The following is a 27,334-nucleotide window of genomic DNA, read 5'->3' as shown; positions in this document are numbered from 1 at the left end:
CTCAACATTATGTAAGGGAGGTAGTAATTGACGATTGTCTTTGCCTAAGTATTTGTTTGTTATAGGAATACTTGAGCTCGAATTATTTGAACTTTATTCATAATACTTACCTCAATAATGAATACTTTTAACCCTTTAAGTTATAATAACTTTATTTCTTTATTACATATTTATATTTCTAATATGTATGCATATAATTTATATTATTATTTATCATAATTTGGAATGGAAATTTGAATTTTTAACTCAATGTTCGTTATTTAAGAGTTGAAATTGTGCCACAAACAAAGCTAAACCAATGAAAATTCAAGTTTGGAAAGAGGCATCCAACTTATGTACAACTCATGAAATCTTGGACTTAATTTAAGCTGGACAAATTAAATAAATCAATTCAAACATGAGCACCTTAATACACAGCTTGGCTTGGCTTTGACTCTATTTCCAAAAACTAGTCTCTAATGCAAAAATTTGGGACCCAAACAATGCATAGAGAGCGTGGGACTTAGATTTGGATGGAGCTTCAAATATCAATTTTCTCTCTGTGGAAACCATGTGTTGTGTAGTGCCTCACCAATTTATTATATATGTGCTTGAACCTCCCTTTACTGCCCCTTTCTTTCTCTCAATTCTCGCGTGTAACTTCCGAACGCAAATTAGCCTACTTGAGAGAGAGAAGAGAACACACACAGAAGAAAATACAGAGAACCCCAAAACCACACAACAACAATAACACAGAGAGAGAGAGAGAGAGGCTCAGACAGACTCAGACTCAGACACAGACAGAGAGACAGACACCACCATAAAAATACAACCACTAGAAGACTCGAGACTCTGAGAGAAACTAGAGCAAACACACAGAAGAAAACTGCTCTCTCATCTATCCCATTCTTCTTGTAAATCATTCATCTTTAGAGAGAAAGAACAAAGAGAGAGATCTCCTTTGTCATTCTGCATTGCCCACTTCGTAGTGGACAAGGTAATCTCACCAGTTGTATCTCAAATACCCAGAATTTGGATTTCACAGATTTTCCCATTAACGCTTTGAATCCGCTCTCTTTAGCCCTTTTGATCGATACCCTCTTTAAATTGGCTTCGACCCACGAAATAAAACTTAAAATTGTAAAGTGCTCGATTGTCCTTCTTCTTTTTGTTGTTTTTTTGTTTTTAGAAAATTTGATTTTTTCCCAGAATTTTTTGAGGAGTGGGATTAGGGTTTTTGATAGTGGGTATTTTGCTCAGAGCATGCTTTGTTTTGGTGGATATTTTAGGGTTTCGTTGGATCGCAACTGGGTACTCGTCCAATTCCGCTGTTTTGGACTAATTAGGGTTTGATCAGAGCACAATTGAGGAACTGGCAGATATTGGAATCATCGCGGCCGCTCATAGAATGAGCATAAGCTCCGATCTTTCCCCGGGACGGAATTGTGGATTTGCCAGAGCTGGGTTGAGTACATGAACTCTGAGATTGCATAGAATTATGGGAGTTATTGTTTTTCTGAGCATGGAAGAAGATTGCACATACTGAATTGGGTACATGAGTGATCAGAGACTTGTGGGATCAGAATTTCGGAGCAAAAGGACTTCTGGGTTTTTGCTGTTTTTGCGTGCTTGATCTTCAGCTGGGAATGAATTTGGTTTTGGGTTATAAGGAGGAGCTGATGATTCTGTATTGGTCCAGAAGGCAACACAGAGGATTGGATTGTAGTGGACCGTTTTCGTTTCTCAAAAAACCGTTTGGCTTAACTTAGTTTGAACAAAGTTCTTGCCAGAATAGCTTTTGAAGTAGTTAGTTTATTTTGTTGGATTTTAGTTCAGTTTTGTGTTGCAGTTGTTTCCACTGAGCTGGTGCTTTTTGCTGAGCCTTGGTTTTTCAAGTGAATTGTGTGTGTTTTTGCTTTGCCTGCCTGCACTTCTGTGTGGAAACGATTAAGGATTGGTTCAAGTGCCTGTTGGAGTGACTGAGAAGCTCATGGAGGATTTTTGATGCTGGGAATGAATGCGGGGACATGGTGCATGGACAGGAGCATAGTTGCTGGTTCGTTCCCTTTCTGGAACAGTGCTACTGGAAACTAATTCAGGAGTTTTCTTCCTTGGAAGGCACTGGTGTTTTGTATTGTGGGATTTTGTGCAATGTCTCGCTGCTTTCCATTTCCTCCACCTGGATATGAAAAAAAGGCTAGGAAGGATGATGTGGACTTGCTAAAAAAGGTTAAAATACTTTCCTTATGATCATCAATATCTTTTAATTCGTATAGCATTCATTAGGGACATAATTTATCAAAAAGATAAACAAGGAAAAATAGAAATAATCATTTATTAGGAGCGTGCGAATGGATATGATTGCTCCCTTCTGTTAACTAGCATGGTTTACACATCTATATGGGACATTAGAAGTTGTAAAATTTTTGCTTTCTCCACTTTCAGTGGATATTCCAGTTCCAGCTAAAGATGCAAAGTGTTTGTCTGGTGTGTCTAAAGATTGTTTATTTGATGCTGTAGTTTAGGAACAAATAAAATCCAACAATCCAAGATGAAGACTTTAAGTAAAGATTTAGGTGGCCAGTGAAAATTATGGATAGATGAACTGGCTGGGAAAACTGGTGATTTTGTCCCGCTTTCTACTCAGGTACCTTTTGTCAGATGTTTTTCTTGCTGGTGTCGTGAAGTGACCAAATTATTCGATTAACAGCTACTTGTTCAGTTTGTTGCAATGTGAAAGTTAGGAGCTAGTTGGGGAATATAAATTTTTCCACTACTAAGCGACCATTAGGTTGATTTGTTTATACTATTCATGCTCACTGGTGCCATGTTGAATTAGCAATAGTTTACATTGCTCTCTAAGCTGGATCAGTACCGAGGGATTTTTCTTTTCTAGGGTCAGGACCATCAGATTACAACCATATCTGGATAATATGTTTTGAATCTTTGATACATAAACCTGGGTTGTACTGTGTAAGTGACTACTTATTACATAATGTGTTGGTATTGCTTAGTTTACGGGTTTAGTACCAATCACTTGCCACATGCATTCACATCATATTTGTCCAGTCCCCATTTTTATCGTATAGGGCTGGATTAATGATCACGATGGAGCCAATACTTGTAACATTATTCGAGGCCTAGTCTAGCCCGAAATTGGTGCATCATGTGCAGAAACCTAGACGTATAGATCATCTATTCTTGTGTAGCACTGTTACATTAAAGCTTTAGCACACAAACTGGCTTTGGAAGCTAATGTGGTTTTGATGATGTCCAAATTATGCATCTGTTTGTTGAGAAGCAATTTGTTTTTGGAGGAACACAAAAGGGCAAAAACCTTGTGGATTTTCTTTGTTAATATATTTCTTTCATGGATATTTTTTGGATAGTGTGGGTGTAATAAATAAAAGGATTTTAAAAATTTTGGGGGAGAAATGGATTGATTGTGGGACAGGGTTTCTTTTTTGGGCTTCAATGGGCTCAAATTTCCTTGTATTTTCAGCAGAATACCTTTTGTCCTTATTCATTCAGGCTCTCTTTATCTAGCTTAGCTTTTTTTGTAATTATTTCACTCAGGTTACTATTGGACGTTGTTTACTCTATGCTGTTTGAGTAGCTGGTTGGTTATGGGTCTTTTATGCATTCCAGTGGACAGCTTGACCACTATATTTTGTACTTCTATGACATGTTAATAACATCTCTCTGTTTCTCATAAAAAAAGAAGAAGAGAAACCAAAGTGAGAAAAGAAGAAATTGAAAGAGGTGTTACAATAATGTTTTTGCCAAAAATCTCTAGGATATTTGACTTGGGCATTAGTGTGTGTTTTAATGCAGGCATGTGGTGTTAGCCATAATAACTTCCAAAGTAGGGAAACAAGGAAGTAGATAGATATTTGTGTATGGTTGACAATACACTAATGGGCTACAATTTTTAGTTTATTTTATTTGGGTTTGTTTTATTAAGAAAGAAGACCAGTTTTGGCTTAAAACAGTGATGACAATAATTGTTTGGTAAGCACAATCTTTTGTTGCTGGACATTTGCATAATCTCTTAAAGCCTTAGCAGACACAAGAGGAGAATTGTTGTTGACCGAAGTTTAGAGTGCATATTGGCAATTCAACACTTGAATTATAGCAGACGCAGAGGAAAACATTTAAGGTGCCAATCGGGTTTCTTTGAATTACTGCCTGTTTCTTGTTGCTCTTCCTGAGTTACTTGCTCTGAGCTTATCCTGTCAACTCAAGCCCTTTACAACTTTTCTAATATCAATTTCATGATTAGTAATTAACATTGTGTATGGCCTTTGCTGGTGGCCATTACCATTGCTTTACTTAATTTACTTTTAAGCAAAATGTGGAATGCTATATTTATTTTTTCTTCTCTACTTTGTGATTTGGAGCTTTTATCATGAGGGTTAGTCTTCCTTTCTTTTCTGTTTCTCATTCCCTTTTGCTTGTCTTGATTTCTTTATACTCCTTTGTTTGTCCTCTGAATTCCACTCTCTTTCCTTCTTTTATTTATTTTGGTACTGTCTCTTAATCAAATTGTTGTTATCAAAGATATGGTCTATTAGCATCCGTATATAGTCTTTATCCTGTCTTGTATAAGTTGTATCCCTGGTAAATTGCTCTAAATTCTTGTTCCTACTTGTAATCATACTACCTTGTAATCATACTACGAATTATGTGCTATATTGCAGAAAAAACATTTAACTGGTTAATGATCGTCACTTTTACTTAATATTCATAGAATCATAGGTGTTAGAAGCCTTACCAAATGCAGTTTCATTTTCCAACATATTTCAACCTCAAAAAAAAAAAGAAAAAAAAAAGACTAGAACTACTTATACAAATAGCGCTGCGCCAATTTCTTATTTTTTTTGTTTTAATATTCAAACAATTATTTTGGTATACTTTTGACAATGATTGATTGATTAGGACGGATATCTCCTGAAGATGGCCAAAAATGAGTCACATTTTTATTATAATTGCTAAATTGGATTTAATATGATGTAGATTTGGTGAGCGATAACTAGTATGGATTGGACCTTAAAATATTTATGTGGTGGTTGTAGTTTGACTGGGGTGACCCGGGTGTCTTTGTGATTTCCTGGGACAAGGGATTCATATTTTACTTATGAGAAATTCTTATTTTAAGAACTTTTGTACAATTTTTGGTTTGTTTCTCTATAAGTGGAACAAAGAATAGACCAGAAGATAAGACCAGCTTTGTTGTTGGGGAGATAAAGAATAGAGTAAAGGTACTTAAAAGTAAATAGGAAAAGGTGTAATATTCAATACAGTTATACTGATGTCCTTGGATATGACAATTGAATGTGACGTTTAGAATGATTGCCATTTAGCTATACAATTCTTCTTTCATGACCTGTACAGGTTTCAAAGAAACTTTGGCTTCTAATTCCTCTTTTTGGTGCTAATGATCTATTTGTTCATGATGTTCGCCTTTCTAAATAAGATGCACCAATTCATTCTAACATGCAATGTGTCTTAAAATTATCATTTTCTGGTCCTGGTTCAACTTTGCTGGGAATTGTTACTTAATTTTATAAGATTATGAACCTTGTTTTAGCACTTGCAATCAAAAGATATTACATTACTCACCAAGTGCCAACAAGCGTTTCATTTGCTATGATATATCTCTGGCTTGAAGCTTTCAGAATTGAAACAGTGATAGGAAGATCAAGAATGAGGTTTCAAAGAAGAGGCGTTCTTTGACCGTTTTGAAGATGGAAATTTTAACATGGAAAGTTAGAAGGAAATGGTCCAAGGTTGCACCTTGGACATATATTCAGAGTTTTCTAGCTGCATTCCTTCAAACTAAGAGAGAATATGGAACCTATTGAAGAGGGGGCTTTTGAAGTTTAAAGGCCTATAGGAGCATCTAGTTTTTTGAGTTGCGAAGTCTATATCTGAAGTTTTTGGTCATGAGTGCAAAGAGACAAAACACCATTAATGGTGGAATTTGGCATTTGATTAGCATGACATTACTCCCTCAATGTAGTGTGGGGGCAGGTGCTGAATTCTGATTCGCTCTGGCTTCTCGCATTAGAGGTGTTCCTATCAGTGTTTGATAATTTGATGCTAATTTAATAGTTGCTTTCATAGGTTGAATGGCTTGGGAATATTTCACTCTCCATCTTTTTTATAATATATGGATCTCGTTAACTTCTTGTCATCTTTTTTTGGAGTTGACTTGGCATTATGGCATACTACCTTGAATTTGGTTGTAACATGTTTATCTTTTCTAATGTGTTTTATCTAAGTTTACTTATAGTGGTATAAGGTAGAAAATATCTAGGTGTAATCCTCACTTTGAAATGCATACATTAAATTTAAGGTTAGAAAAAGGCGTATTAACTTTGAAAATGCATTTGACAATGTAATTTAATGCCTTTGGATTGCTTGTTTTTATGCAGTAGGTATATTATGATGAGTGGGAGACTGGATAGTATGGATAATTGTTAACTGTGCTTCTGTCGTTACCTTTTGGAGTATTTAAACACGGGTTTATCTTATTGTCATGCTCACCTTTGTTGTGGACGTTGCATAGGATGTTGTCTACGAAACAAATAAGTTCTATTTTGTTGTATTTCCTTCACCTTGCTGATGACGGCTTTATGATGATCTTCTTATGTTATTGAGTTGTGTTTGAAATGTTCTAATATTCTTTGTTGTTTGTTTTTCCTGATTTGCTTGTCTTGAATCTTTGTTTTGGGGTGGATTGCGTTTGTAGTTTTATGTCCTATTTCTGCTCCTTCTTATACGCGAAATTATATTTTCTTAAATGTACTCTTATTGAAGGTTGGTGGTGTGATCCTAAAGTACTTGCTTTGTACTTCCATACCTGTGAATTAATTCTATTACTTATAAAACAGGGTTGCTTTCTATTTGCCTCTTCTGTTACGTATAAAACAAGGTTTTTCAAGTGAATAATGGTTTGATTAGAGATTTACCTTTGGGTGTAAATTCACAGAATGTTGTATTTCTTCAGAAACTATGCTTTTGATGGCTTCAAGTGTGCAAAAACTATGTGAAATCTGCAACGCGATGCTGTATTTTGTCCTTTTCTGGTTTTTGGTAATTTTTTAAAGAGGACTGCACGGATTTTCATGGGTTTGGTGGTACTTTTGGAACATGGAAAGATTATTAAATTGAATTCATTGGCCAAATACTTCAGAGACATCACTAGTAGTTTAGGGTCTAATGACCGAAGGAATTCACTGAGATTTAGTTATGGTTATTTTTGTTTGCCATGTCTTGCAAGGCAGTTCTTATTGATATTAATCCATATTGATCGCCTGAAACTTGTTTTTCAGTTTTAGTTCTTGTAAATAAACTTCCAACACAATTCTCTGAGTATATATTTTTTCTGTTTCTTGAGTATTTATGCATATGTTTTATTATTCTATACATTTTCATAAATTACAGGAGAAGCACAGAGAAAAGAAGCATAAGAAGGAAAAAAAAGACAAAGAGAAGAGAGAAAGTAAAGAAAAAAGTGAGAAAGACAGAAGTGATGGAAAGCATCGGGAAAAGAAAGACAAGAAGGAAAGAAACAGAGACAAGAAGAAGGATAAGGAGAAAGACAGGGACCCCGTTAAAGATAAAATTAGTCCTTCAGATGAGAAGAGAAATCTGGGGAAAACTGAGAGTTTTGGTGCAGAGAAATTCATTCCTAAAGAGTACAAAGATAACTGTGTTGACAAGAGATATACTGGGCAAGTTGGAGGTTATCAGGCCGAGAAGCTCAGTCAAAATCATCATCTGGCTGAGGAGAACCACAATTCTGTATTGTTGGAGTTGGGTAGGAGAACTAAAGATGAGGCCAGAGGAATTGGTAACCATGTGGTTGAGAAGATTTCTGAATCAGACCGAAAGAAGGATGAGGGGATGGTCAGATTGGCGGCTAAGGATGCTGACATTTTGGCCGAAGTCAAGGAAAAGAACAAGGACAAGAGAGTTGATGACAGAAAGACGGATGGGCAAGGCATCAGGGTTGCAGCACAGATTAGTGGGAACACAATGGTTCAAAACCCTGTTGGTATGGTTGAAACTAAAGTTGGAGGACTTTCCAGACCATTGGGGAGCAACGTGGATAGAAAGATTGATGGAAAAGAAAAGACCAAAGAGAAGGAAGGTGATGATAAACGAAGGGAGAAACGCAAGGAGAAAGATAGAGAGAAGAAAAAACAAGGGAAAGACAAGGACAAGGATAAAGAAAAGAAAAAGGAAGCGAAAGCAAAGGAGAAAAATGGATCTAAGAATGCAGAGCCAGGTAAAGAGAAGAAAAAGGAAGAGAAAGCAAAGGAGAAAAATGAATCTAAGAATGCAGAGCTGGATAAAGAGAAGAAAAAGGAAGAGAAAGCAAAGGAGACAAATGAATCTAAGAATGCAGAGCCAGATAAAATAAGAAAGAGCAATAAAGAGGATCATATAGACCCTCATTACGTTATAACCTCCCAACTTCCGAAAGACAGCAACAAAAGTGCTGGTGCTGATGGAAATCTTAAGAAACGGAAGGACTTGCAGACAAATGGAGTTTTGCATGGTGAGTTCTTTTTCATGATGTAAAGTATCATCATTGCAGCCCAATCATGCTTTATAGTTGTCTAACACGAGTTGGCCCTTTTTCCTACAACTGAGGGAGGAGGTTGTAGGTATAGTTTTTGGACCTAATGTCAGATCCTGATCTCCACTGTTTCCTTTTGATTCCAAATAATAATGTTTTTCACTTTGGTATCCGTCAATTGGCAGTGATGTTGAATCAATTTTGTCAAGCAGATTCAAACTCTGGTCATTTATTCTTAGCTGACTAATGATGCTTCCTTTTCTGATGTTACAGCCAATGACATTAGGCCCAGTAAACTGCCGCGACCCTCTTCTTCCTCTCATCCATTAACGGTAAATGGAAGAACAGTGGAACCTTGCCAAACTTCCACCCCGTATGTTTCAGATAGGCTGGGATCAGCAAATAATGTTAAGGTGGACAATAAGGACTGCAAGATAAATGGCATCGTTGAATCTCCGTCATTGTCTGTCTCCCCTGCAAAGCTGACTTCTACAGCTGCACAGGCTGTTCCTGTTGCCGAAGCATCTGTGAGACCGCCCCATCCAGATTCCAGATATCTAAGCCAGGTTTATTTGGTTCCAAAGGTGGACGAAGTGCCTGATTATGACGATGAAGATTGGTTGTTTGGGTGCAGTGGTAACCAATCAAAGAAGCCCAAGGTGGAATCTTCAGGGGTTGAGGAGACACCTGAGGTATGGTCAGAGGCTCTGCGGATAGAGTCTGCTGATGTTCACGCTCTACCGTATGTCATTCCATATTGATTGACTCAAATGGGCATGCTTCACTGCTTCACCTCCTAACTCTTGATGCGGGCAACCCTCGATAGGACCACGCTAGACCAAAGCTAGAAAGGCATCTGGCCACCTTGGACATATATTCAGAGTTTTCTAGCTGCATTCAGCTGTGATTGCACTCTGTTGCAGTGAGTACGACTAATGGTCTGCTTCTCAAACAGTCTTAAATGCAAAGGTTGCAAGGGTCACTCACACATTATGGCTTGCCCCAGGACCGGGCGGGCTATTTGGATTCAAGGGCTGGTTTTCCCCAACAGCTAATTCATTCAAAATGGAAATTTTCATAAGTGCGACCAAGTGAAGGGTTGCGTAGAAAGGGAGATAGATATATAAAAGCTTGTGCAATTTTTGTTTTCATTTGCTTAGGAGCTGAGAAGCTCATTCTAATTGAGCATTTAAGAGAAACTAGCCACAATTTTGATTTGTAACATAGAACTCTTATTTACAAGAAATGTAAGATAGAAGGAAAGGGAAAGTAGTTGCATTCGTTCGTTGGCCTCCTTCCATATTTGTTCATCGTACTGTTGTTTCCAAAATTGCTTTAATTTCCATTTTCCAGATCGGGTCTAGCTCACTTTGGCTATGATACTCAAGTTTTTTTTTTTTAAATTTCTTTTTACCCTTGAGACAATCGCGGATTACATTTTTTTTTCTCAAGTTTTTATTTTTGGATTATTAGTAGTTACTGAGTTTTACTTGTAAGTCTCTTCCAAGATACAAGAATTGATATCGTTTAGATGACGTATTGTGGCCAGGCAAAAACGACTCCCGTTGTGCTTGTGACAGCTTTCTGAATCATATGAAAAAGGAACAAAAAGTGTTTATTGTTATTTTTTTTGTGAAGAAATTTTAATAGGAATTTACAGAGAGACCATTAAAGAGAAAGATGTCCCAGTTGTGAAAGATTACTTCCATTTCAGTTGGAACTTTTAAAAACAACCAATCCCTGACTGCTGGTAGTTTTGCAGTGAAGCAAACGTAAGCTCTGCTCTACCTTTTTCCTTTCTTACTTATTTTGGCTTAGTTTGTAGTTTCTCAGTAGGTGAATACAATACTTATACTATTGATTTAGGACAAAGCCCTCCCAAGTTCTAAAAGATCAAGTTTCGAAAGGGCGGGATAAAGATAATATTTCGGAAGAAGAAGTTGGGGGACTATGACCCCTGTGTGTTCCTAATGTACATCATATCATAAGGGTTGTAAAAGATCTTCCACCATTCCACTCATGTCAATAAATTTTGAGTTAGATAGTCACATTTGAACAATTTTCAATTCAAACTTTCAATGATTTTTATAAAGTTTAAAAGTCTCGAGGTATTGAATTTAGATTTTTAAAATATTTATAAAAGTTTAGTGGTATTCAATTGTGATTTTTATAAGTATTTAAAAATTTGATGGTATCCAATTGTGACTTTTAAAAAGTCTTTAAAAATTTGATTGGATCCAAAAAGTTGGTGCTTTTTGAAAGTCACAAAAAGTAAGTGATATAAACACTATCAATCGACAATAAAATAAAAAGTTTTCACAGCCTAATTTGCGCAATCGTTCAATCGACGTGTCATTGATTAAAGTCGCATTGTATGATGGCACAACAAAGTATAATGCACTATAACCCTTCACATTCTCATAAATGTTAAATGAGTTTACTGAATTAGAGAGTGAGAATGTGTTGGATGTCCACCTTCACATTTAGTCTTTTCTTCTCCATCAAAAGCCATGAAATAATAGTAGTAATTACCTGTCTTCACAACGATCTTCATCCATTTTTTTTAATAGAGGAAAACGGTAATTATATTCATAAATTTGGCACCATGTCCATAAGCCACAAGGACATATGGATACCATCATATGAAATTGATATGGATTGGATATACCCTCTACATGTCAACATTAAGTGGAACATTTGGACAATTTAGGGTGACTTGACTAATGAGATTGTGGACACTAAACTTCCAAAACTAGCTACAAATGAAATTCAAGAAGATGCAAAGACCATATTGTTGTAAAATAAACAAATAATGTATAATATAAAGCTGCACATAAAATAAATGAGACCAAAGGCGGAACTACACTATGGACGGCAGCCCTCCAGGCTCCGGCCCAGTGATGTTTTGGGGAAATCTGCTAGACTGACTGTGAAATTGGTTTTTAGATTGAAGACCAGATAATCAAGTTAGGATATATTGCATCACCGCTTCACAAAATTAAATTCAAAGTGCTAGTTTATTCACGTTTCAGTTGGTCAGTCTATTCAAAGTACCAGGCTATGATTATACTTGGCCATACCAACTCCCAATCTTCGGATTTTAATGGTTCATATTGTGCCACATTTATCCCATTTAAGTTTCTCCTTAATATTAATTATTTAGAAAACCCAAGAGGAAATTTTGGATTTGGACAACCGAAAAAGAAAAACAAAACAAAAAAAGTTTATCATTTTTGGCATCTACTCAATACCTCCATATGAGTATCCATAAAAATAAAATAAAAAATCTAATTTTTTATGAACTTGGTTGCAGGAGAACAATAAAAATACACTTTAAAATAAGTACACTTGAAATTCTATTGTTGAATATATTTTTATTTTGATAATATGTGTTTTGCGATTGCATTTTTAATATGTATTTGTTTTATATTAAAGCTTATTGAAAATTTGAGTGGTTTATAAGATTTAAAGCATATTTTTATTTCTAGAAAGACTATAGAAACCATAAGCAAAATAAAAATGATGATTAAATTTTAAGCTAATAACTATAGCTAGCCCACCCATTAAGAAATTTCTGGTCCCACCCTTGAGTGAGACACAATATTTAACGAGGTTCGGCAAGTTGTGCCTGCGTTCCCTAAGAGCAGTAGTAGTAACCTTTTCCACCAAACTTTTAAAAAGTCAGAATTGAATACCACTAAACTTTTATAAACTTGCTAATAATTTTAGGGTTAAATACCTTTATGGTCACTGAGATTTTTTTTTAGCCAAATTGATCACTGTGTTTTCAGAAGTTTACAATTTATAGACGTTTCGTTATTTTTCGTTCACTTCCATTAAGTGCAATTTTTATTTTATATTTTCACAAAGCATGTTCAAGTCTTCTTCTTCTAACTCAAAGAGTTAGGTTATTGTGCTATAAGGCATTCTCCAACTCATGAGAGGCTAAACCCAAATTTTTCCCCTCTTAAAAGTAACTATTTGGGTTTTGCCTAGACTCAAATCGTTTTTTCTCCCAACCCTCCGGACTCAAATTTTAAGTCCACAACTTTATTAAATTGTTTAAGAATGGTTTAAGTCTATTTTTTTTAGGGATAACTTTTCTTCATTCAATCTTTTTAAATAACTTCATAATTAAATTTTTTGAACAATTTGACCTAAAAAATTGAAATTCCACAAATATAATTTGACCTAGATTAATTTAAAATATTGTTTTGACCATTGGATTTAAATTTCAGCCGTTGGATCTTTTTTTTACCATTAAAATAGTTTAGATTTAATATAGATCGTTGATTTAAGTTACATTTAGAATATATTAAAAAAAAAAACCAAATTCAATTGTACAAGCAGACAAACAGCAGCTTGACAAGTGGCTGGACAAGCAGCCAAACAGCAACAGTCCAGCAGGTCAGCTGGGGCCCACGTCAGATGTTGTGCACATGGGATTGTTTTAGGTGCAGTGGGTTCCATTGAATAGTGTTGGGTCCAAGCAATACTTGGACCCATATTTGGGTCCAAATTTGGATTTTTTCAAATTTTGGGTCCTTCATTTTCTTGGGTTGGGAGAGGTTTTGGGCAATATTTTGGGTTTAGGTCCTTGGATTGGAGATGGCCTAAGGGTTTTAAAAATGAAGGGAAATCTTGGTTGAAATCGAATGATGAGGTATAAGGTCACAAATTGGTGTTACATTGAAGCATGAATCAATTGAGTGATAGCAGTATTGTGACTTTAGATGAAAAGGAGATGTAATCAAGGTGATAGAACACCAAAATATATTGGTAAGTTGTTGATTTCATTTTAATTTGGTTTTGCTTTTTTATTTTCCTTATACCTCACAATTTTGATTTCAACCCAAGATTTCCCTCAATTTGCTGAACTCTAATAGCACAATATTCCATAACTAGCTGAGTTAGAGGAATAAAGTTAATTCCTAAAAAAAATTAAATAATAAAAACATCATTTAATTAAAGATAACATGATGTCTATAAATTGTAAATTTTGGGAAACACAGTGACCAATTTGGCTAAATTTTTTTCTGAGTAACCAAATTGAATTTTTGTGTAAAACTCAATAACCAAAAAAGTATTTAACTCATAATTTTAAAAAGTAACAATTGAATACTACTAAGATTTTATGAAATCATTAAAAGTTTAAATTGGATAACTCCAAAATTTTAAATTCTAAAAAATCTTTAAAATTTTGAATTGGATACACATGTGTTTATACTATCACTAAAGTAGCTCACTATTTTGTCTATATTGAAGAATTTCTTTGGCTCTCTTTCTCTCTCTGGACTTGAAGTGTCGGTGGCTATTACAAGGGGCGGGAAAGCCTTATTTATAGGATAAGCTTTGGATGCCATCTGTGAAGGTGCAATCATCTCTTCCAACATGTGGGGGCAAGTGCTCCGTCCACACCCACTCGCTCACAACACGTATAAGAGCAAATCTAATCAGAGGATTCAATTTTTTAGGATTAATCGTTTTATTAGTCCCTGAATTTAGACCCGATTTGCATTTGAGCACTTCAATTTCCAAAATGGTTCCCGTGGTCCGTCAACTTCAATTTCATTAGGACAAATGATCCTACTGTCAATTTTGTTAACTTTTCTGTTAAATGTAGGGGCAAAATTGTATTTTTGTATCAAAATTGATTAAAATATGAATAAAAATTTGAAAAACTAAAAAATTAAAATTAAACTCTTACTCTCCCCTTCTATCCCAATTTCTACTCCCCCAAACTTTATTTATCTTTTTTTTTTTGGTTGGTTTTTTATTTGATTTTCTTTTATTGCTAGTTTAAAGATATGATTTTTTATTAACTTTTTTGGTTTTAACATAAAAATACCATTTTGCCCCTGTATTTAACGGAAAAAGTTAACAAAATTGACGGCAGGACCATTTGTCCTAGCGAAAGTGAAGTTAAAGGACCACGGGAACCATTTTGAAAATTAAGGTACTTAAATATAAATCGGGTCTAAGTTCAGAAACTAATAAAACGATTAACCCAATTTTTTTTATCAAACTAGTTCGATTATTTTGTGTTAAATTATATATATTAGTCCATTTTTATTTATGTCTCTCGAAACCATATCAGATACATGCAAATTACTCATGTTGCATAATATGTTGGTTTCTGTTCTAAAAAAAAAAATTGATTGATGATGTTCAAACTTAGGTTAAAATGGTGAGAGAGAAGAGGGAATGGTGGTTAATTGGGATAATTGGAATTACGGTGATCAAAATTATTTTCGTGCCTAACTAACTCTAGTAACCAAAAATGTTTCTTACCCTTTTTATTTTTATTTTTTTTTGCGAAAGAATGTTTCTTACCCTTTTGTTTTTACACTTTGTTTATTTTTTCTGTTGTGCCTTTTTAAAATGAACTTAATGTAACATTTTATTGTTTTCTCATGAAATTATTTGTAGTCTCATTATTCGTTCGTACAACCACCAAACAAATGCCAACAAATGCATGGTAATACAGACCGCGGTATAAAGTAGCTAGTAGCAGCTGTCTAGGTGTCGTCTCATTATTCGTCGGTACCACCACCAAACAAATGCCATGTGGTAATGCAGAACCACTGTATAAAGTAGATTGGAGCAAGACTTTTAAGTCTCCTCCTAAGAGTTAAGGAAGCTCCTCTGCCTGTCTCTGCGTGCTATTGCTGTCTTGTTTTGCAAATCTGCATTCATCTCCTTCTCCTTCTACCTACAAGAGAAGCTCTGTGCTTGTGCGTCTTCATCCATCTTCAGTCTCTTCTTCTCGTTTCTTAATTAATTAACTAATAATAATTAACTAGCATTAATATGATCTGTTGTTTCTCTTGCGCAGGGTTACACAAGGAAACAAAGATATGGCATCTGTGCTTACTTTTGCCACCGAGGGAATATTGACGAAGCTGACTTCCCTTGCTGCTCACGAAATCAGTCTTGCCTGGGGATTCAAAGCTGAACTAAACAGGCTTCGCAAAACACTGTCCACCATTGAAGGTTACTTAGCCGACGTTGACCAGGGACCACAAGGTCGGAGCAAGTCCGTAGAAGATTGGGTGACGAATCTTAAACGCCTAGCTCAAGATGCAGATGATGTCTTGGATGAATTCAACTATGAACTTCTCCGGCGCAAAGTAGAAATCCGAAATCATATGAAGAAAAAGGTACTCAACTTCTTTTCATTCTCCAATCCGGTTGCATTCCGCCTTAAAATTGCACATAAAATTCAGAAGATCAATGCATCCTTGAAGAAACTCAAGAGTGATGCATCTGTCATTGGACTTGTTTCCAATAAAATAGATGCAGTCCCTCAAGGAATTAGAGGACGCATACAAACCGACTCATTTCCTGAAAAAGATGGAATCATCGTTGGCAGGGAGGAGGTTGTGTCAAACATAGTTACAACCTTGACCAACTCCAACATCAATCAAGAAAATCTTGCTGTTATGGCCATTGTGGGAATGGCAGGGCTGGGAAAGACAACTTTGGCCAAGTCAGTGTACAATGATAATTCAGTAATAAAGTATTTTGAAAAAAGGATATGGGTGTGTGTATCTGATCCTTTTAACATCAATGTGATTTTGATCTGCATGTTAGAATCTCTTAACCCATCAAAAGCCACTGTAAGAGAAAATCAAGATGCACTGGTTAAATACCTTGAAGAAGAGTTGAGAGAGAAAAGATACTTGCTGGTACTTGATGATGTTTGGAATGAAGATTCGGAGAAATGGGAAAGTTTGATGAGCTATTTGTCAAAGTTGAATTCTCCAGGAAGCAAAATTATTGTCACTACCCGCAGTGGCATAGTTGCATCACTCACAGAAACACTTCCGCGGCCTGAATTGAAACTTCTGTCAACAGATGAATGCTGGTTCATATTGAAACATGTAGTTTGCTCAGATGGTAGTTCTGATATACCTCATGATTTAGAGAGAATTGGACGGGAGATTGCTAAAAATTGTGAAGGTCTACCATTGATGGCAAAGGTACACGTACTATATATTATACATGCATATATATTATGTATATATATATATATATATATATATATATATACAAGCATTGCTTACACCAGGCATTTTTATTTATTTATAATTGTATAGATCATTGGATGAGTTCTGGGAATTTAGGGATCACATCATGAATGGGTTATTTTGAATTGCATTGATGAATTTTCATGGAGAAGGAAGAGAAAGAAGATTGTCGATTTCTCTTTTAGTTTCATGTCATCATGCCCATTCTCCACAATCTCTTTCTTCACAATTACTTTATTAAACAGAAATTAACAAAGATGTTCCAGAAGACAATTTAGTGACTGTAGTTTACAATTTATAGAGATTTCATCAATTTAGTATTAAAAGATATTAAACTATTAAAAAATCAATTAAACATGATATGTCGGTCGGCTTTTCTCGGGCATCATCTGTCGGTCAACAACAATACAAGAGTTTCCCCCTTTTTAAAGCTTAAACAAGAATAAAAAAGTTCTAAAAATAATAAATAAAAAAATCCAAACCCCATCGAAACCACCTTCTTATTTTTAGATTATTATACAATAAAACATCTCATATCCAAAAGTTTTATATTTTATATTTTATTTTTTATGCACAGGCTACCTATATATACAAAAAAAATTTCATACGGGCTTGCGGGCCGGGTACTGTTAATAAAAGGGATTTAAAAAGGATTTTATTTTATTTTTGTCTCAGAAAATAAGGGATTTAAAAGCGAGAATCTGTTTGGTGCTAAACATAGGGGGTTATGGCATGGGAATTTTTCTGTTCAATTCAAATTTTGGTATCAGTTAGAAGTATGTGGGTTTTTGTCTAGTCTATTTTAGTTGCAAGGGGGTATATCTGAATGACTCTTTTTATTGCTAATTTTACCCTACTAATTATTTGATAGAATTTCTCTAATTCGTTTACCAGGTTTTGGGAGGCATTTTGCATTCTAAAAAGAGTACTTCCGAATGGTCTAGAATTAAAGGCAATAGAATATGGGACTTACCAAAGACAGAAGATAAAATCATGTCAGTCTTGAAGTTGAGTTTCGATAATTTGGAATCACCAACATTGAAGCAATGTTTTTCATATTGCTCAGCGTTCATGAAAGATGCCGAGATGGAAAGAGATGACTTGATTCAACTTTGGATGGCTCAAGGATTCCTCCATCCTTCTCCTGAAAAAAGTAATCTAGAGATGGAGGATATAGGTAATGAATATTTTGATATTCTATTCCAAAGTTCCTTATTTCAAAATGCTACAGTGGATGATGATGGCATTGTTACTGGATGCAAGATGCACGATCTTGTGCACGATCTTGCAGAATGTGTATCCGAATCTAGAAGCATGATGCCAGACTTCCAAGAGATTCAAGATATTGCAACTCCCATTATAGAAAGAATTCCAGAAGGAAGTAGTGGGAAATTGAGATCACTGTTTTCGAATGCTGAAGCACTACCTCGAAACATGTTGCCAGGGTTTAAAGCTTTACGTGTCTTAAATTTATATGAGGCAGATATTAAGGAGCTCCCAAGTTCAATCGAAAAGCTGAAACACTTGAGGTATCTTAACATTTCCGAAACAAGAATCGAAAGACTCCCAAATTCTATTGGCAAGCTATATAACCTACAGACATTAAGAGCAACATACTGTGATCTTGAAGAATTTCCAAAAGACATACAAAACTTGATCAACTTGAGATATGTTTATTGTGACGCGGGAGCGAAATTTCCAGTTGGGGTATTAGGGAGATTAACTAGCCTCCGAAAATTACCTTACTCTTATAAGGATTATAAGGTGATGGGTAGGGAAATTGAGGAGCTGGCTGCCTTGAATCAATTGAAGGGTAAATTGATTATTTGTAATTTGGAACATGTAAGGAATGGAGATGAGGCAAGGATAGCTAAATTAAAGGATAAGAAAAATGTACGCCACTTTTTATTTAAATGGACGAAAAACAGGTCAACAACCAATAATAATGAAGAGGATCATGTACTAGAAGGCCTCCAGCCGCATTCTGAGTTGGAAAGGCTAGAGATTCGATATTTCATGGGTTCTAAATTTCCATCATGGATGATTGAGCTTGACAATTTAAAGGAGATTAAGCTTAGGGGGTGTGAAAAAGTCCCAACACTTGGCCATCTACCTCATCTTACAGTTGTTTGGATTGATGTAATGAATAATCTAAAATGTGTTGGAGCAGAGATTTATGGAAGTGATCTTGTTTATAATAAGACAGGTATAAAGGAAGTGGTTGTATTTCCAGCACTGAAAGAATTACACATTCATGATTGCAAGGAGCTAATTGAATGGATGGAAGCACCAGAACAAGTCATGGTGTTTCCTTGCCTGGAGAAGCTGGATATCCGGAATTGTCCCAACCTGAGAAAGGTTCCCAGTCATTTTTTATCCCTGAAGAAGTTGAAGATACAAGGTAATAAGGAGCTTACATGTCTGCCTAAAGGGATGTTGTTGAAGATAGAAGGTATGGAGATAAGAGATTGTGAGAAGTTAACTTGTATTGCCCCCGATGTCTTTGGTTGTTGTGCATATCTTCGAAAGTTGGTTGCAGAGAATTGTCCTAGTTTACAATCTATTCCAGATTTAAACCTCTTCACATCCCTTCGTGAATTGAGCATTGAAAATTGTGAGAGATTAGAAAGTTTGGTGAGTAGTGGGCCAGTCTATGTTGTGCAGTTGTTTATAGATGGTTCTAGTGCTCTACAATCTATTCCAGATTTGCACAGCTTCACATCCCTTCGTGAATTGAGCATTCAAAATTGTGAGAGATTAGAAAGTTTGGTGAGTAATGGGCCTGTCTCTGTAGTGGAGTTGAGTATAATTAAATGTAGTGGTCTAGAATCTATTCCAGCTTTAAACCTCTTCACATCCCTCCGTGAACTGATCATTGAAAGGTGTTGGAGGTTAGAAAGTTTGGCGAGTAATGGGCCCGTCTCTGTCGTGAAGTTGAGTATAGATAAATGTTGGGATCTACAATCTATTCCAGCTTTAAAACTCTTCACATCCCTCCGTGAACTGATCATTGAAGGGTGTCGAAGGTTGGAAAGTTTGGTGAGTAGTGGGCTCGTCTATGTTGTGAAGTTGAGTATAGATAAATGTTGGGGTCTACAATCTATTCCAGCTTTAAACCTCTTCACATCCCTTTGTGAATTGAGCATTAAAAATTGTGAGAGATTAAAAAGTTTGGTGAGTAGTGGGCCCGTCTCTGTTGTGAAGTTGAGTATAGATAAATGTTGGGGTCTACAATCTATTCCAACTTTAAACCTCTTCACATCACTCCTTAAATTGAGCATTCAAAATTGTGGGAGATTAGAAAGTTTGATGAGTAGTGAGCCCATCTCTGTTGTGGAGTTGAGTATAATTAAATGTAGTGGTCTAAAATCTATTCCAACTTTAAACCTCTTCACATCCCTCCATAAACTGATCATTGAAGGATGTCGTAGGTTAGAAAGTTTGGTGAGTAGTGGCCTACAACTGCCCGCCTCTCTTGTGCACTTGGAAATAAGAGATGTCCCTAATATAGAGAGTCTTCCAAGTTTAGACAACCTCACATCTCTCTCTGAGTTGGTGATTGTTAATTGTGGGAAATTAAAATATCTGCCCACAGGGCTACACTGCTACACCAGTTTGAAGACATTGGAACTTGGTGGGATCTGGGAAGAGCTCGATTCCTTCCCTGATTTCCATCTTGGACACAGTGTACAATCTATTCCAGATTTAAACCTCTTCACATCTCTCGGTAAACTAATCATTAAAAGGTATTGGAGGTTAGAAAGTTTGGTGAGTAGTGGTCTACAACTGCCTGCCTCTCTTGTGCACTTGGAAATAAGAGATGCCCCTAATTTAGAGAGTCTTCCAAGTTTAGACAACCTCACATCTCTCTCTGAGTTGGTGATTGTGAATTGTGGGAAATTAAAATATCTGCCCATAGGGCTACACTGCTGCTCCAGTTTGAAGACATTGGAACTTGGTGTGATCTGGGAAGAGCTCGATTCCTTCCCTGATTTCCATCTTGGATCATCACAACTTCAAAGATTAGAGTTGTTGGGGTGGCCCAAGCTCAAGTCTCTGCCTCAACAAATTCAACACCTCACTTCTCTAACATATTTGTGGATAGAGGGTTTCGATGGAGTGGAGGCTCTTGAGGATTGGTTGGGTAACCTTACATCCCTTGGGACGCTACAGATTTGGAGATGCAAGAAGCTGATGTATCTACCTAGTGTCACAGCTATGCAACGCCTCACCAAATTACAAATCCTAGGAATTTCTGGATGTCCCCTTTTGAAGGAAAGATGCACCGAGGACAGCGGCCCAGAATGGCCTAAGATTTCTCACATTCCATATATCACCGGTAATTTCTTCTTTCCTGAAATCAAATTTCCTTTTCATTCTGCACCTTTCGGTTTAACTAGAGTTTATTCATTATGAATAATTTCTCAAAGGAATAAGACTTGTTTATCCTTTTCCTTTTTCAGGTAAATGATTTCGTAAGACTGATCAATATTGAACAATGAATTCATAATATCTCCGACTTTCGCAATGAAGAAATGTAAGGTTTTCAAACTCCCACTTCCACTTGTCTTCTAATGGGCCCGTCTCTTATTTCGAATATAATCTTCTCTTTTACGGGGAAAGACTTGAAAGGAAGCCTTAAGATGTTTTTTAATTGCTGATATTATAAAGAATTGCGGAAAGTATCAAGTAAACAAGATTTAGTAATTTCTCTTAGCTGCATCCAGATTTATCTTAAACTCTTCAATCTTAATTATATTAGCATAGTTTATCGCTGCGAGTACCTAGAGAGGTTTTTGGCTACTTAATTTTTGATAATATTGCTACTATTGTTTCAGTAATATATGTTGTTCAGGAGTTTATTCAGCATTGGTCGTCTCACCACTGGATTCTATTCCAATTATATTAAGGATATATTCAAAATACAATTCAACTCAATAGTTTGTTGGGTTTATTACATAAAAAGCTTTCGGAGAGTGAAATTACAATAGTTTGTTGGGTATTTATCACTCCATGATTGGTAATTTATTTATGCATATAAATATTTTCTTAGGCATGCCGTTTGTCATTGAGCAGGTACCCTTTCATTGCAAGGCAATGCTTCTCGGTATTTGTGGATTCTTTATCCCCACTTGTTTAGAGGTAATGTGTCTAGTCTGAGTAAATATTCTTTATCACCATTGTTAATTTCAGTATTTCTGTTATATGAAGTTGATAAGGCTGAGCATTTTCACCTTTTCTTTTCAGGGCCTGAGGGGGTGGGTAGAGAGATATTGATGTAGAGAGGATTTTATTTGCGTCGTAACAACTTAATTGAAACAGAACAAAGAAGAAGGAAATGAAGGAATGCCCTCTCTGTTGTACCATGTAGTTGATGCAAACATGCAGGACTTTTCAGATTTTGAACCTTCATTTGTTAGCATATTCATCATCTCCAAGGTACTGGAACATACCCTGTTCTCTAATTCCGGAATGTGTGTATAACTTTTGTTGGTTGGCATGTCAACCCATTTCTTGTCTGTAATTGATATAACCTTCAAGTAATTTGAAACATACGGGATTTCATGTGGGATCATGGACATTTTCTCGATTAGTAGTGTGGAATTTAATTTGAATCTTGAAAGTGTTGAACCGTTGTCATTTTTCTTGTTCAATGAGAGCAGAGAGGCCCCCTCCCCTGTTCCTAGAGTATTTACCAAGTCTTTCTTAATGGACTTTTGAGTACCTGCAGTATCACAGGAATCAGGTAAAACAATCTTCTGTTACAATTTATAGATGATATGTTGGAAGTTGGAATTTATTTTGTATATTTTTTGCCAAGTTGTTTTGGTGTTATATTTGACCTAGAGGCAGAGTTGGGATTAAGGTAGAAACTCATGCCTGCATCGTGCCATACACCTTGTTTCCGTCTCAACAAATCTTGCTTTGAACCTTGTGTGGCCCGAATCTAGTACTTTTCAACCGTTGCGGTATGGAATCAAGTACTTTTTGCATGAACAAATGTTATGTTCTTTTTTTCTTTTTCTAGAATTGAAAGTGGTATTTTTGTTTTTGCCTTTTGGGGTTTTGAGGCGAGCTGATAGAGTGAGAGGGGCATGGATGAGAGAGGCGAAGTTATGATTTGGATTGAAATGCCTAGGTGCAGGGAAATGTGCTAACTGTTTTTCTTTTTTTTGTGGGCAAGGGGAGATGTGTTAGAATTCATAGTTTCAGTAATTAGTTTTGAATATTTTGGATATTTGGGAGGAAGAAAGGAATCACAGCAAGCAAATGTAGAGGAGAACGTTGCTTTGAAAAGAAAGCTGGAGATAACTTTTCATTTCATTTCACTGTTCATATGTATTCGTATAAGAGAGAAGTGAGCTACTTCTCTAACAGATTTTCACAGAGATTAAATCCTAGCCATTGCATCTATCATCCTATGAGATGCTTACATTTGTCACTAGCTGGCACTAAAGTCTTAGGCTAGAAAGAGAGATCACTTGGACTATGATCCAATGGCTCAGATTATATCAGGAAAATAAAAACTTATAAAAAAAAAAGAAATCAAAACAGACTTTGTGACTTTGGCTCCAAGGTTTTCAGCTTAAGGGTTACACATCAACACTCCCTTCTAACCGTTCAGCTAATATCACACAAGTAGTTCTCTTAAATACACAAATCGATCCTTAGACAGAGCCTTGGTTAATATATTTGCAATCTGATCTTTTGTTTTGCAGTAGATAAGTTCAATCTCCTTTGCTTGAATAGCTTCTCTAATGAAGTGAAACTTTCGACTGATATGTCTAGTTTTCTGGTGGAGAACTGGATTCTTTGCCATTGCTATGGCTGATGTGTTATCACACATGATTTGAGTTCCTTCAACTTGTTCTTCTCCAAAGTCCTCAAGTACGAACCTCACGCAGTGGACAATGCCACTGTGTTTTGCTTAATCGATGCCCATGAAAACACACCAGATCCTAGAGTAAACGCATACCCTGAAGTGCTCCTCATATCATCTTCACTTCCTGCCCAGTCACTATCACAATAACCGATTAGAGTAGTTGTCTTCTCTTTTATAAAATTCAATTCCAAAATCAAGTGTTCCTTCAATGTATCTCAGCACTCTCTTTGCTGCCCCCAGGTGTTTCTTGGTAGGATTATGCATGAACCTTGCCAAGAGACTTGCTACAAACATCACATCAGGTCTAGTTGCTATCAAATAGAGCAAGCTTCCCACAATCTGTTTGTATTCTCCTTTATTTGCAGCTTCACTTCCATCAATCTTGCTCAATTTCTCATTCATTGCAAGTGGAGTAGCTACCGCTTTGCAATCTTTTAATCCAAACTTCTCAATCAACTTCTGTGCATACTTCTTTTGGTGTATAAAAATTCTCTTCTCGGTTTGTAATATTCCCATTCCAAGAAAGTGGTGTAACAATCCCAAATCTATCATCTCATAGTGCTTCATCATGTCTTTTCTAAATTCTTCAAGCATTTGTGGACTATTACCAGTATATACAATATCATCTACATATAGGGAGACAATAATAATATTTGAATTCTCACTTGTTTTAACATACAAAGTTGCTTAACTTGAACTTTTCTTGAAACCAGCACTGTTGTAATATGCATCAATTTCATCATACTAGGCCCTTGGTGCTTGTTTCAATCCATACAGTGCCTTGTGCAGTTTGTACACCTTTGTTTCTTCATTTTATTTCACAAAACCTTGTGGTTGATCAACATACACTTCTTCTTTTAATACTCCATTGAGGAACGCAGACTTAACATCCAGCTGATACAAGTTCCATTTCTTTTGTGCAGCTAGAGCAATCAAGGTTCTAATGGTGTCTAACCTTGCCACTGGGGCAAATGTTTTATTGTAATAAATCCCAGGCTTTTGTGAGTAGCCTTTAGCCACCAATCGAGCTTTATTTTTTTGCACAGTACCATCTAGATCAAGTTTGGTCTTATAGACCCACTTGACACCAATGACAAGTTTATTAAACGGTCTCTCAACAAGCTGCCAAGTATTATTCTTCTCTATCATTTCCAACTCAGCTTCCATTGCCTTTCTCCATGACTCATCTAGATCAGCCTCTTCAAAATTCTCAAGTTCCATTATGCACATATTACATTGAGCCATGATCTCGTTGATACTTTTCTATTTCTTTGGTGTGTGGTCAATAGCTTGCGAGCCTTCAAGCATTTCCTCATCTTGTAGTGTCATACCTCCGTCCGCTTGAATTGATGTATCTAAGATTTGACTTGGTTCACAGACTTCAACTTGCTTATGTCTTTCACCACAATCTGCCATTTGACTCTCAGCTGCCATTGGAACTCTCATTTCACTTTTATCAGTGTTCTCCCACTTCCATGAAGCATCTTCTTCAAAATGCACATCTCTAGACAGAATAATCTTTCTATATTTTGGATCAAATAATCTGTACCCTTTTTCACAGATTCCGTAACCCACAAAGATACACTTGTGGCTGTTTTCTTCAAGTTTATGTCTGAGTGCTGAAGGGATGTGCACATGGCAAGGAGATCTAAAAATCTTCAAGTGTGCAATACCTGGTTTTCTGCCAGTATAAGCTTAAAATGGTGTTACCTTCTTGAGAGACTTAGAGGGACATCTATTTAGTAGATCAACTACAGTGTTTACAGCCTCTGCCCAAAACTCATAGGGAATATACCCTTCTCATACAGCATGGATTTTGCCATTTCCACCACTGTTTTGTTCTTTCTCTCGGCTACTCCATTTTGCTGAGGAGAGTATGCCACGGTTAGCTGCCTTTGAATTCCAAACTCTTCACAGTACTTATTAAATTTGCTTGATAAAAACTCTCCACCCCTATCACTTCTCAAACCTTTTATCTTATATCCACTTTGCAGCTCAGTCATAGCCTTGAACTTTTTAAAACATTCAAATGTGCTTGACTTGTTTATGATGAAATACACCCAAGACATTCTAGTGCAATCATCTGTAAATAGCAGAAAATACTTGTTTCCCGAAATGGATTCAGTCTGCATTGGTCCATAGATATCTGTGTGAACCAATTCCAAAGGACATGTAGCTCTCCAAGTGGACTCCAATGGGAAGGAATCTCTGTGTTGCTTTCCTAGCATGCAGCCTTCACACACTACTGAAATCTGCTCCAAGTGAGGTAAGCCATGAACCATGTCTTGATTCTCAAACATTATTATGCTTCTTTCATTTAAGTGCCCCAATCTCTTGTGCCATGTCTGCAAGCAGTGTGTAACACTTGCCTTTAAGGCCAAATCACTTGCACGCATCATTGTAAGAGGAAAACATGTGTTATTTGTCATTTGAACTCGAATAATCAGATGGTCTAGTGACCGATCATCATAAATGTTCACCACATCCCCTCCAAACACAAGATAGTACCCATGCTCCATCATTTGTCCAACACTAAGCAGATTTTCTTCAAGACCCGGTACAAGCATCACTTCTTGAATGTGCTTCCTACCCAACTTGGTTTCTATCACAAGAGTCCCTTTTTCTGCAACCGGAACTATTTCTCCAGTACCCATCTTTACTTTAGAAGTCAAATTCCTTTGAATATTGGCTAACAGACTCTCATCACCTGTCATGTGGTTACTACAACTAGTGTCAATGTACCAAGAGTGATTTACCTTCACATCTGTCACAGCATTGCATGCATAGAACAAGGTTCCAGTTTCTTTAACTTGATTTGCATAGTTTAATTTCTGTACATTTTTATTTCCATGACACTCTCTGAGCATATGTCCAAATTTCCCACACCCTTTGCATTTAGGTTTCCCTTCAAACCAACATTTGCCAAAATGCAATTTCTCATAGTGTTTACAAGCCGTTTTGTTCCCTTCGTTGGATTTCCAATTCTTCTGAGATTTTTGATCTCCAGAAGAAACTCCACTCTTAGGATTTTTTTCCTCAATATTCAGACTAGTAAAGGCCCTTTTTGTAGAGTTCTCAGTGTGTCGATCCAATCTGAGCTCAAAGTTCTTCAGAGAAACAACCACCTCTTGAATTTCAAGAGTCTCAAGATCCTTAGAATGTTCAATCACAGAGCAGATAGAATCATATGATTTTGGAAAACTAAACAATAATTTCTGCACAGCTCTCTCTCTAGATATTTCCTCACCATAACTCTTCATTTGATTCAATATATCAAACAATCTAGCAAGATATACAAATAGGGATTCACTGTCTTTCATGCGAGTATATTCAAATTCTCTACGCAATCCTTGCAATTTTACATTTCATACCTGTTTATCTCCTCGGAATTCCAGCTTCAGAATATCCCAAGCACCCTTTGAGGTCTCCTCGTTCACAATTCTGGGGAAGAGCTGATATGAGAGAGCACTTTGGATCAACCCAAGTGCACGAGCGTCCTTCATCAGAAGCTCAGCCATCGTAGACTTCTCAGCAACCTTAGTCTCTTCTACCTCCTTCTCCTTCTTTGGATCTGAAGCATCGAAACCATGTTCAACCAAATCCCACAATCCATGAGATTTCAGAATGGTTTTCATCCGAATGCTCCAAAAGTCATAGTTTTCTCCATTGACAACTGGTGTGCGAAGCTCAGTAGTGCTCGATCCTTCCATATTAGACATTGGATTCAAGAAATCACAGCTGCGATCGTCGAAGAAGCTCAGACCCAGCTCGAATCGATTCTGACTCCCTGTTCACAAATTCACGCCCAGCTCAAGCAATCGAACCTGGCTCTGAGGCCATGTTAGAATTCAT

At 36.4% G+C, this 27,334-nt stretch overlaps 2 protein-coding genes across 4 annotated transcripts; both read left to right on the top strand.

Moving 5' to 3' along the window:
- On the top strand, positions 590–9,921 carry LOC109949369 (myb-like protein X). Of its 2 annotated transcripts, XM_020564816.1 has the most exons (4): positions 590–976; positions 1,269–2,208; positions 7,429–8,548; positions 8,843–9,921. In XM_020564816.1, the coding sequence occupies exons 2-4, from the start codon at positions 2,131–2,133 to the stop codon at positions 9,328–9,330; spliced, it is 1,686 nt and encodes a 561-aa protein (XP_020420405.1). In that variant the 5' UTR covers positions 590–976; positions 1,269–2,130; the 3' UTR covers positions 9,331–9,921. The 2 variants fall into 2 exon arrangements, with proteins under 2 accessions (XP_020420405.1, XP_020420401.1); XM_020564812.1 differs by having other exon boundaries at positions 590–2,208.
- Positions 14,686–22,292, top strand: LOC18791459 (disease resistance protein RGA2). 2 transcript variants are annotated; one of them, XM_020562849.1, is made up of 6 exons: positions 14,686–15,303; positions 15,405–16,551; positions 17,494–20,938; positions 21,063–21,136; positions 21,676–21,741; positions 21,847–22,292. In XM_020562849.1, exons 2-4 carry the CDS (start codon positions 15,427–15,429, stop codon positions 21,068–21,070), a joined length of 4,578 nt encoding a protein of 1,525 aa, XP_020418438.1. In that variant the 5' UTR covers positions 14,686–15,303; positions 15,405–15,426; the 3' UTR covers positions 21,071–21,136; positions 21,676–21,741; positions 21,847–22,292. The 2 variants fall into 2 exon arrangements, with proteins under 2 accessions (XP_020418438.1, XP_020418443.1); XM_020562854.1 differs by having other exon boundaries at positions 21,063–21,141.

Source organism: Prunus persica, chromosome G1 (assembly GCF_000346465.2).
Source record: "Prunus persica cultivar Lovell chromosome G1, Prunus_persica_NCBIv2, whole genome shotgun sequence".
NCBI classification, from domain to species: domain Eukaryota; kingdom Viridiplantae; phylum Streptophyta; class Magnoliopsida; order Rosales; family Rosaceae; genus Prunus; species Prunus persica.
The sequence above is the reverse complement of the archived record's forward strand: the minus strand, read 5'-3'. Positions and strand labels throughout refer to the sequence as shown.

Bases quoted from the DNA above. Each gene is read 5' to 3' on its own strand.
- LOC109949369 (XM_020564816.1), top strand. From the start codon at position 2,131: ATGTCTCGCTGCTTTCCATTTCCTCCACCTGGATATGAAAAAAAGGCT. The intron at 2,209-7,428 runs GTTAAAATACTT...CATAAATTACAG, and splicing joins ATGTGGACTTGCTAAAAAAG to GAGAAGCACAGAGAAAAGAA. The intron at 8,549-8,842 runs GTGAGTTCTTTT...CTGATGTTACAG, and splicing joins GACAAATGGAGTTTTGCATG to CCAATGACATTAGGCCCAGT.
- LOC18791459 (XM_020562849.1), top strand. From the start codon at position 15,427: ATGGCATCTGTGCTTACTTTTGCCACCGAGGGAATATTGACGAAGCTG. The intron at 16,552-17,493 runs GTACACGTACTA...TTCGTTTACCAG, and splicing joins GTCTACCATTGATGGCAAAG to GTTTTGGGAGGCATTTTGCA.